The 12,311-nt window shown below is 33.2% G+C and overlaps 1 protein-coding gene across 1 annotated transcript; it reads left to right on the top strand.

The window, feature by feature from the left end:
* The first annotated feature begins 4 nt into the window (after positions 1-4).
* On the top strand, positions 5-9,208 carry LOC123701193 (exonuclease 3'-5' domain-containing protein 2). The gene is made up of 10 exons (XM_045648593.1): positions 5-338; positions 799-955; positions 3,705-3,905; positions 4,250-4,479; positions 5,099-5,251; positions 5,776-5,978; positions 6,341-6,506; positions 7,369-7,530; positions 8,253-8,423; positions 8,934-9,208. The coding sequence occupies exons 1-10, from the start codon at positions 151-153 to the stop codon at positions 9,001-9,003; spliced, it is 1,701 nt and encodes a 566-aa protein (XP_045504549.1). The 5' UTR covers positions 5-150; the 3' UTR covers positions 9,004-9,208.
* The last annotated feature ends 3,103 nt before the right edge of the window (positions 9,209-12,311 follow it).

Here is a 12,311-nt window from a genome sequence, read left to right as displayed (position 1 = left end):
TAATTAAAGGAAAACATTGCATGAATTCTAGCATAATATTTACTATTTATCGTGTTTACTGATAATAATATTCAAATACACCTAAACATTTATTTTCCTTAACTGATTCAATCATGTAATGATTATTAGTGTACAAAATAAAATATAAGAATGACTGTGGAAGTTAATACCTTGATAAACATAACCTCACTTGCAGTAGTAATTTCTATTGCCGGTATAAGTTATTTTTATTTGAAAAGAAAGCGACAACTGACTGCCACAGAAGCATTTAAATATTTAAATATAAAGCTTGTAGAAAATGAGGCATATTGTGATGAAATTGTCAATGAATTTCGAAAGTAAGTAAAGAAAAGTTTGCTTTATTATATAAAACATATTATATGCATTAATTCTTATCTATACTAATATTATAAAGCTGAAGAGTTTGTTTGTTTGATTGTTTGAACGCGCTAATCTCAGGAACTACGGGTTCGATTTGAAAAATTCTTTTGGTGTTAGATAGCCCATTTATCGAGGAAGGCTATAATATATCATCACGCTAAGACTGATAGGAGCGGAGCAATGCGGGTGAAACCGCGTGGCACAGCTAGTTAGTTATACGGGTCATGTATAGTTTATTTTTGTTATTGTTTATGTAAATATAGAACAGAATAGTTAGATGTGCAACAAACAAAAAAATATTTCTACTATTCCAAAAAAATTGTGCAATTACTTGTAAAATTTACATTCAAGCATCACACAATATTTTAAAATTAATAATTTTTAAATAATTTTGTGAATTTATTAAAAATATTACAGGAAGTGCAGTTTACACCATGCAATTGGTTTTGATTGTGAATGGGTGACAGTGCAAGGGAAAAGGCAGCCTGTAGCGTTGATTCAGCTTTCTACTTATGACGGATTTTGCAGTCTATTCCGTTTGAGTAAAATGAAATCTATTCCTGTATCTTTAAAGGTTTGTTTTGTGTGATATTACTTCTGATCCCTTGTTCTTTATAACAAGTGATGTAAGGATGGCAAGTAATATGCATTTATATAGAAAAAGTACACAAATGAGGGTATACATAAATAATAATATGGTAAATATTGTGAAAGTAAATTTAAAACCATAAACCTGCAGTTAAAATGTCAAAGTCACAACTCACATTGTTTCATAAAAGATCATTCTGAATATTTAGTATCTATGTATAATAATATTATCAACATTTTGAAGGAAGGTGCGGCTTATAGTTATATAAATAATAAGGTTATTAATAAAAAGCGTATCCTAGGGTGGAACGATCACGTCAAAGAGTTACACAAAAAGGCCAGAATATATTTTAAGATGTGGATTTCATGTAGTAAGCCTCGTTGTGGTTCAGTGTACGAACAAATGCGATCTTCGCGAAATAGATTTAGGGCAGCTTTAAAAAAGTGTCAAAAAAATGAAGAACAGGTTAAGTTTGATTTATTAGCTAAACATCACAGTAATCAAAATTTTGTTAAATTTTGGCAAATTACAAATACGTGTCATCAAAATAGGGTTGTTTCTAGTACAATAGGATGTGAGAGTGATTGCACAAAAATTGCAAATAGTTTTAAAGACCATTTTCTTGTACAACCGCTATTGAACGTCAAAGAATGTGAAACAGAGTGTGGTGACCTGATTGATATAGAAATCACAGAAAAAGATGTAATAAGATCATTTAAACATCTCAAAAGAGGAAAATCATCAGGTCATGATAGTCTGAACATTGAGCATCTGTTATATGCTGGACCGACTTTTGTAAAGTTGTTAAGTTATCTGTTTGGCCATTTTATTAAGCATAGCGTATTGCCGGAGTGTTTAATGATGACCACGGTTGTCCCAATTGTAAAAAGTAAGTTGTGTGACCTTTCTGACATGGGTAATTATAGACCGGTATCAGTGGCCACTGTGTTATCAAAGGTTTTTGAATTTATTTTATTGGGCTACATAGAAAAGACTGTAAAAATTAATGATCGTTAATTTGGCTTTAGACAAAATTTATCTACGGATCTTGCGATATTTGCATTGAAAAGTTGCGTTAACTATTATAAATCTAGAAAAACTTCTGTGTATGCGTGTTTTCTAGATTTAAGCAAGGCATATGATAGAGTGGTGTACAATAAGTTATGGGACAAAATGTTTAACGCGGGTGTACCTAATAGTATTATTCGTATCCTGAAATATTGGTATCAGCACCAAAAGAATGTTGTAAAGTGGCAGCGGTCATATTCAGATACATACATATTGAACTGTGGTGTAAGACAGGGCGGACTGACTTCTCCGATCCTATTCAATCTGTATGTCAACGCGCTGATCGAGGAGCTGAGTTCAGCCCATGCCGGCTGTCATATCGGCGGGTTTAATGTCAATAACATAAGTTACGCGGACGACATGGTGCTCCTTAGTCCCTCGATCAAGGGTCTTAGAGTACTGGTAGATATATGTCAAAATTTTGCTAGCGAACACGGGTTAATGTACAATGAGAAGAAAAGTAATGTCTTGGTATTTCGCTCAGGAAAGGGTCCCGATAACATCCCACCTATTTATTTGAACGGAACGAAACTAGCAATTGTAGAAAATTTTAAATATTTAGGTCACTTTGTCACCAGTACTCTAAGCGACGAAGTTGACATAGAGAGAGAAAGGCGAGGTTTAGCTGTACGATCTAATATGATTATAAGAAGATTTAAGCAGTGCAGTAGAAATGTTAAAAAGCTTCTTTTTACCTCGTATTGTCAGTCTTTTTATACGAGCAACCTCTGGGTTAATTATACGCGTAGGACCATGAACATTCTAAGAGTTCAATATAACAATGCTTTTAGGATGTTTATGGGCCTGCCGCGTTACTGTAGTGCTTCCTTAATGTTTGCATTATATAGAGTAAATGACTTTTATGCAATTATGAGAAAAAAGATTTTTTCTATTAGAGACCGTATACGTAAAAATTCAAATATTGTGTTAAAGGTGTTAAATTATTCGGATAATATCATTAGTAAGCATTGGATATGTAAATTAAGCTGTAGTAATAAACGTATGTAGGTAATAGGTAATTGTAATACTAACACTAGGATAAGATTTTACTAACACTTTATGGGCTATGTGGCCTGAATTAAATGAATTTTATTTATTATTTATTATTTAATAATCTTCACATAATAACTTTTTACTTTCCTTTAACTCAGCCCCTGGAATCACAGACACAATAGAAAATCTATTGTATCGTGGTCGGATCGGGCCGCTCGGGGCTCAATGGGTTAAAAAAATAATGGTTAAATTTTTAGAAACAATGTCCCCAAGTTGTAAAATAGCTAGAGGGTAATGACTTTTCATAGCAAACTGCTTTTCTTTTTCAACGAAAATGCGAAGTTTTTGTGAAAATCGAAAATGAAAATTATTTTTTTAAGGTTATTTTTGTACTAAAAACAGCACAAAATAAGGAAGTTTGGGTACATCAAATTAAAAATGCAGCCAAAATAACAATTCAAATCATTGTAAAAGTTACAAAGTCTAATTATTATTATAAATATAGTAATTATGAAATGTGAATTATAGATGTATATAAATAAATATTTTTAGTGTTGAACTTTTCTATATTTTTAAAATCTTTCCTCACTGAATTGAGCAATCCATAAATAAAGAAATATTATCCTGATTATATTTTAGAGATTACTTTATAATAAATATATTTGCTTTGCAGGATCTTCTAGAAGACGAGAAAATATACAAAGTCGGTGTAGCACCAGTCGACGACGCGAAGTACGTAGCTGCGGACTACGGAGTGTTCATCAAGTCTACATTAGATATCCGACATATTGTGGAACTGTGTGGTTACAATCCGGGAGGACTGGCGGCACTGTCTTTGACATTATTGGTCGTAACCTTAGATAAGACTTGGAGGGTAATGTTTTAACCTATTTTTTATGTACAGATTTGTAAAGTGAAAAATTAGGAGAAAAAAGAATAAGGAAAATATATTAAATATATCTCTTATTACAATATATTTTTTGTTGGTCTGCAATAAAATATCCTGAATACCAGGGATAATGTAACTTTTATATGGAAAATTGTCATAAAATTTCTCATTTGCAAACATACGTCTTTGTTTTTTCTCCATAGTATATGTATGTGTAACATGTTATGAATTTGTGTCTTCATGTTTTTCGCCGTGTAATGTCTGTTTACTTTCTCCAATACTGTTTTTATATTTGTCTTCCTTATTATACAAAACTCTTGATTTTTTAGATTCGTTGCAGTGATTGGGCGGCATCCGAACTAACCGAGCGTCAAATCAACTATGCTGCAGCAGACGCGCACGTAGCAATCAAAATATTCGTTAATCTTATTAACAAACATCAGAGAAGAGGTTTGCTCTGGTTTAGAAGCAAGAATCATTGGGAAAACTTGAACGATTTATGTTGGAAATACGCAGATGTGTGTTTCAAAACGAAAGTAACGAAGAAAGTTAAGAATGGGTAAGTCTTTTTAATTATCAAGATTGTTGGTAATAGTATAATTTGTTTTCAGTAATTTTTTTTAAGAGGCTTTCAAAAATTTTTTTCAATAAACTATATATAAATTATTTTACATTTAATATTTATTTTATTTTTTTATCCTACATATACATATATCATATACACTATACAGAGTGTCCCACCGTCGGTATTCTAAGCTCAATGGAGGTTTAGTTAGTTTAGTCAGGTAAGTTTTGCATACGCTGAGTACGTAAAAAATACTTATAAAATTCCATATGCATTTTTTTTCAAATAGATGAATTCTTAAAACTCTTTGTGTACACCCCTAACAAGCAACACGCCCAACTTTGCCACCCGCACGTGAGCTATCGTTTAAGATTATGTTTTCATAGACAAAATGCACACATTATCGAAGCGTTATATGCCGTCTGCGCGAAGCTAGAGAAGAAAACATGAATTTTAAGGAAAAATTTAGCAAAAAATTTTCGCGTAATTTTGTTGTTTAAGTATTTTTTACATGATCAGTGTATGCAAAACTACAAGTCCCTTCGCGCTTAGTATACCGATAGTGGGACACTCTGCATACAAAAAAATATTTTGCCCGTAAATTGATTTTTAGCTTAAAAGAAAAAGAAGGCAAACCCAACAAGGATTTAGTTCTCAGCAAGCGGTATCCATATGCAATTCGGTCTAAACCTTTGTATCACAACTGTTTCTTACAAGCACCAGATGGAGAGTTGTTGTGCACTTGTGATACGAAAAAGGCTATTTGGTGAGTTGATAATATATTTTCTATTCGGAAAACTGAGAATAGGATACGTACGACATAGTACTTGAATAAAAACTAAAAAGTACTATATGCTTAACCAGATTGTTGTCCATCCCTGCACCTTTCACTTTCATATTAATGTGATCAGCTGTTGTTGCATAAAAGATTTAACGAGTATCATACATTCCTTGAAACATTTGCATTGAAAATATCTATACTAATATTATAAAGAGGAATGGTTTGTAATTATGTATGTATGTATGTCGGTTTTCACGCATAAACTACTTTTTACCGATTTTTACCGATTTTGATGAAATTTGGCACAGACAATCTTTAGACCTTGAGAAAGAACACAGGCTACCTTTTATTGCGAAATATGTAACGGGCGAAGTCGGGGCGGACCGCTAGTTGATTATATTTATATAACTACTACATCTATACAAAACTACAGATACAAAAGTAAAATACAAATGTGCCGTGCAGTAGTATAATATTGTTTTACACATACACATTCTTACCAATTCTAGGTACGTAGAAAAAGAGCTAGCGGACAAAGTGTCAGACGATCCGCTCACAGTGCGCTTACGGTTCGAACCGGCCGGTCGTTCCGTGGGTAAAGTGGGTCAGTACTATCAACTGACAAAACAGAATAGATGCGTGGTCTGCGGGGAGGATAACTCGTATATACGCAAGAATGTGGTCCCGAGAGAATATAGGAAACATTTTCCAGGTGGGTTTTGGTGTAAATTTGTTGGGAATTTTTATATGCTTGTGATTACTTGGGTCTTAGTTACTTCTTTCGCGGGGAACTTGTAGTTTTATATATAAAAAAAAATCAAGACAATTAGGCTACATAAAATTTTAACACATTACATTTACATGTTTTCAAGACTTTTACATATTTTTAATTTTAATACTTCTCAAAAATTAAAAAAAAGAAGTATGTTTTCATAGTACAATTTACGACGTATATACGAGTTTATACTTAATATTATTAAGGATGTATCTTTACACAACAGTTTTTTATATAATGTATATCATATTATTATATTCTATGTAAGTTATACATATTATTATTTCACAATATCCCAGAGGTAATGAAAGACCATTCTTCCCACGACGTGCTCCTACTGTGCGTATCTTGTCACCAACGCAGCAATATGTTAGACCAGGCGGTGAGAGAAAGACTAGCTGTGCTATGTGACGCGCCTTTCGCGTCACATGACAAGACCAAATATATTGAGGACGCTGAGTGCAAGTATGTGTTGCTATTAATATAATGTATTGAAATAAACTATTCTTAGTACATGGCACATGCATATGGATGTATCCAATGTACATATTATATGTACCAACATTTTTATTACAATTTATTATTTTTATAATTTTTGTTTGCCTGTTTGTTCCGGCTAATGTTTGGAACGGCTGGACCCATTTTGACGGGACTTTCATTGACAGATAGCTGATGTTATACTGTCCCACATGAACATTACTATTAAAAGAAAACAAGTGGAGTTATAACTGCGTTAAAAACAACCGACTTCAAACTTGCACGTTTGCAACATTTACAAATACAGACAAAAATGCTCATAAAATAAAAACTACTTGGCCTATCCGAATAAAATTTTTATGGGACCAATTCGACACCATCCCACATCGAACAAAAAAATAATCACGTAAATCGGTTCAGAAACCTCGGAGTAATCGGTGTACATACAGAAAAAAAAAACATACCGGCCGAATTGATAACCTCCTCCTTTTTTTGAAGTCGGTTAAAAATTCATAACGCGCTCGGGTTAAACCGCGAGGCGCAGCTAGTCTATAAATATATCTGTTTATTTTACAGCTGACGACTTTCTAACAGACTTATTTCTTAAAAATTATTTCATTTGTGCATGATCTGTCACCATTATGCAAGTCGAAAGTCAAAAGAAAGATCGTAACGAAATGTAAATGTTGCCTAATGTTAATAATATTATTCTAAATTTACCTAACAAATAAACATAATTAATTAAATTACAGGTAATTAATTAAATTCATAATATTTAATTTTCGACTCAGCGCGTAATATCTATGGTATACAGTATACACCAAACTCATAGACAAAACTATAATTCTAGAAAGATCCGTTCCGCGGCCCGCGCGTTACTCTACCAGTCGCGCAAGCACGTGCTCCCTGAAGCGCGGGTGAAGGAACTGGAGACGGTGCTGCTGCTGCACTACCCTGAACATGATGAGATCACGGAGCAGCTGTTGACTGAAGCCTCGGAGATTTCTGTTGTGTGAGTGTGGTGTAGTGCGTGTAGTGTGTAGTCTCAGTTTGTTGTAGTGTGTTTTTTATGATTATTTTTCCGACCCAAATATCGACCAATAGAATTGCACCATTCGACGTCACGTGGTACAACCTACATGGTATTATACTGATAATTTTTTGAAAATTTTCTCTGGTCGTTGACGTCAAACTGACAGGTTGAATTCAATTGTGAAATTATAGGCCGACATTTGGGACGGAAAAATAATCCCCCGAATACCACACGATCTTCAAAATTATCTGGCATTTCCCTCAAGGTTCCCTGCATACAAATAAAGTCGTCAAGTTTTTCAGGAAAAATCACTCGCGCTTCGCGCTCGTGATTTTTTAGCCTTGACAAAAAACTTGATTCCTTCATTTGTTTGCAACGAACCTATCGGAAAATACCCGATAATTTTGAAGCTCTTGTGGTATTGTAAGTGAGTATTTTTCCAAAAATGTTTAATGTCTTAAGGATTTTACTTACGATTTTCATTTTTCATCCTCATGTCAAAATAATAGTTAAATAATTTTAATTTCAGTATAATTTACAATCTGAAATCAGATTATAAGATTAAGAATAAATTTTTGCTAGCTTTATTTATAAAAAAGTACTAATAACCGACGCAAGAAATTACTGCCACATAAACTTTGTTTTATTAATTAATAATTAAGTACTTTTGAGATTTATTGTTTTTTACATTTTTAATGTAGTATAGAGAACGCGGACTACGAGTGCCACGGATTCAAAGTGGTGGAATATTTCCTAAACAACGAAGAAGGTGGTCTCTTACGCCTCGAGGAGATGTGGCGCCAACACTTCCTCGACTGTATGCAGCCGAGGCACATGCCGCATCTGTGGTCTGTCAAGCATAATGAGGAGAGGTAATAAAAAATAAAAAAAAACATTTTTACACTGGTAATACTGTGTTGCTCATAAAAGAGGTATAGACAATTCACAATACAGAGACTGGGACCGTATCTTTGGATTTTTTTCGCTTTGCCGCCTTCTTATGGTCAAATGTAACACTAAAAAAATACAATTTATAACTTACTAGCTTTTCGCCCGCGGCTTCGCCCGCGCAGTAAAGAAAAACCCGCATTGCTCTCGTTCCCGTGGGATTTCCGGGATAAAACCGATCCTATGTCCCGGGGTAAAAAGTAGCCTATGTCCTTTCTCGGGTATTAAAATATCTCTATACCAAATTTCATGCAAATTGGTTTAGTAGTTTAGGCGTGATTGAGTAACAGACAGACAGACAGAGTTACTTTCGCATTTATAATATTAAGTATGGATTCAAAAAAAATTATCAATAAACATAATTTATTTATATTATTCCTTCTTTTTATTATTACCATACTTCATTTTTTAATAAGTTTGTTTTTGATACGCAGGTTACGAGTACGTCTGTCAGAAGGTCGACTAACTGAAAATGAAATGAAGATGGTCGGGATGCCTTTATAGAAAAATATTACGAGAAATAATAAATATGTCTGAACCCTGAAGATATTTCATCTTATGAATGTACAGGACACTGGAGAATAACATAAGATACTCCGGTTTTGCTGGATGTCTTTACATAGTAAAGCCTAAAGAGCAACATGCATATCGAATGTATGTATTTTTGTAAATATTAGCATAATATTTTTATAATAAATACTTACAAGTATTTTTATTGTCTTTTTTTTTGCACTACCTTTCCTCCGATGGCTTCTCGGTCGTTTATAACTGAATAAATATGTACGAAAATCTATTAAAATAAAACCTCATCATAATCCGTTGAGATGGAGGGATACAAAGGGTTTAAAAGAAAGCCCTCTTGCACGCCTTCTTAATGCACGTTCACAATCGGCAAGTCAGTTTAATTTGGTTTATTATTGTACAAATTGCTTGTTTATTTTTTTTTTAATAGTCTATGCCTCTAGGCTCTATGCACAGAACAGTAAAAACTAATAGAAGTGTGAGGTGGGCGTGGCCCACGTGTCACTAGTAAGGTAAGATCACCTAACTTGCTCTCAGTTGTGCGCAGAAAAATATTCGAGTCGGTTGTCAGCTGTCAAACCTTTTTTCCATATTTATTCATTAATAAGGACGTGTTGTTTTGTATTAGAGACCAAAAATGATAGCAGACACAATAATAACAGCAATGGAGGCATTTCATACCATCGGTAAGTCTTATTTTAATTTATTTTAAATATATTTTATGTTATAACTTCGCTTGTCGTAATTTGTCAAAAATTTATAAAAATATTAAGTCAAAATGAACCTTAATCCATAAGAAATTAGTACTAATATAGATTGAACAGCAAACAAGACTTTCTGGAATATTATTGCAATAAACAAACGAATGTCGGATTAGTGATGCATGTGGCGCATATCGACAGTATCGATACTTTAGAAAAGACAATCACTATAAAATATTAAATTTTATTTTATTTTTCCTTAGCTTTCATTAGTCCTATTTATTTATAGATTTTCCAAAGAGGCTAATTTAAAAGAGAAATGGATAAATGCAACGTGACGAGTTAACTGGATGCCGTACAGCACTAAGCAGTCTAACAAAGGCCACCGATACATCAAACCTACGGCAGTTCCAAGATTTAAAATAATGCATAATTTCTGTTTGTATTTTGTAAATATAGATTTATACTATTCTATTCAGTTTTTTATTAAAATGTAATAATATGAAAAGACGTACTTAGTAGTAATAAACATACTCCAAAATGTGACACATTATACTGTACTCATATAATAGAAAGCAAAAAAATGCACAAAAAAATATTTATTTGTGAATTATCGATAACAAGGCTGACATCCCTTAGAGCATAGCATCAAGTTAATGTCATTAATGTAGAGTGATACAAATTTCAACCTTATCTTTATGTGTTGAGGTTCAAAGTCATATGTATCGAAAACTAACGCCCTCTGTTGTGGAGTAGCTGAATGTTTTCGAATTTGGAATTTCTGAGCAAAGAGAAACAAAACAGCTAATATGCCTAGAGATGTTATATTAAAATAAACCGTAACAGGGTGCGTTAGGGTACATATTGAAATGCTGAATTTATAACCTAAGTCAGTTTTTACTCAAATTAAGCTGTCCAATCAATGGCATAGTTTACTTGTAGTGTACTGTATAACTATCGATTTAAATGTGTGGGTTTGGCGACACTGGTTTTCATACTAATTATGACATTATAGCACTTCTATTAGTTTTTACTGTTCTGTGGCTCTATGGCATATTACTTAGAGATGGTCACCCTGCAGTGAATGTCAAATGTCACTGAAGAACTTGTATCCATGGTTATGAATGTTATGAATAAATAATTAAAAAAAAGTCAAATGTCAGATCATTCATCCGTCAGTATCCGTCAAAATCAAATTTCAAATTTGTAACCGTGAATCGTGATGTGAAAACGAATTACGATCAGTATAAGAGCGTTTTCACATTGTCCGGTCCGATATCGGATATCGGACGCCGATAGCCGATATCCGATATCGGAGGCTAAGTAAAATGTATGATTTACGTACCTGTCTTTCACATTGTCCAGTCCGATATCGGATATCGGAGCCAACACCGATATTCCCGTGAACTATCGGACGATAATGTTCAGTGTTACCAGCTCAATTTTCGAAAAGGTAGTATACCAACAGCAAAAAAAGCACTAGTTTGTGTATTTTCAGTCATTTCTAGGCGCTAAATGTAAAAAAAAAATCCTTTCATTTACTTTAAACCTTTTTATTAAGAAAACATTCATTTAAGTATTTAAAGGCATTAAAAATACGATTTATACGGGAGCTATTTTAATATCGTCCTATAATATACGGCAATTGGCTGAACTGAAGTAAACAAAAATATATTGTGTTCTTAAATTCAACCGTATCTTCGAAATATTAGTATCTTTTATCTTTATTTACTCATTCTGCCTCGCTCCTCCTCCTACTCGGACTACTGTTGTGCTGTAAGCTGTTTATTGTATTGTTGTCATTGAGTCACAGATTTAGTGCTTTGTTTTAGCGCCGATATCAAACCTGTATAATAAATAGCACATCTAAATAATATTAAGTAATTAATAATATCAAATCTTTTTTATATTTTACTTTTCCAGCTGTTTTTGAAGTCGGTTTCTTTATTGTAGTTATTTTTACTGTATGTACAACTACGATCTATCAGTTGATTTTTTTTAAATCAAACCCTTTTTATTGAAAAGAAAATTTACAATACGGCAATTTTGTTTAGTTTTCTCTAAAATTTCAGAATTAGAATGCGGCAACCCTTAGACTAAGGATTGGTCTCCGCGCGCGCGCTACGACTAGATACCGCTCCACCTAAAAACAATAGCTCCGTGAGTGCGGCAACTCAGTTCTGTAGTGTGTGTAAGGCAATTTGTAAGGACGCTAGTGTGTGTGAAGAATTGTACTGCCAGCTACATAAATTTTACCCCATAAATGGGAAATGGGCTATCTTGGAAAGAAGTTTGAAAAATATTTTCATTTCATTTTGGCCTTGCCGGGAATCGAACCCATGAACATGTGACTCAAATCCACTTGCGATGCCACTATACTATCACAAAGGTTTTTTAAAAGTAAAAAAGCAGTAATAAAAAAATAACATATGAGTCAGTTAAACAAGGTTAAACATAAATAAATTATTGTTATTATCATTTTTTTTATAATATGCGTTAGTACCTAATAGTATTGAAAAAAAAAAAAACATTATGAATAAAATAAGTTCAAATTAAAAGTGTGTTTTTGGGATATGCAGTACGGCAACA

Source organism: Colias croceus, chromosome 2 (assembly GCF_905220415.1).
Source record: "Colias croceus chromosome 2, ilColCroc2.1".
NCBI lineage: Eukaryota > Metazoa > Arthropoda > Insecta > Lepidoptera > Pieridae > Colias > Colias croceus.
The sequence above is the reverse complement of the archived record's forward strand: the minus strand, read 5'-3'. Positions and strand labels throughout refer to the sequence as shown.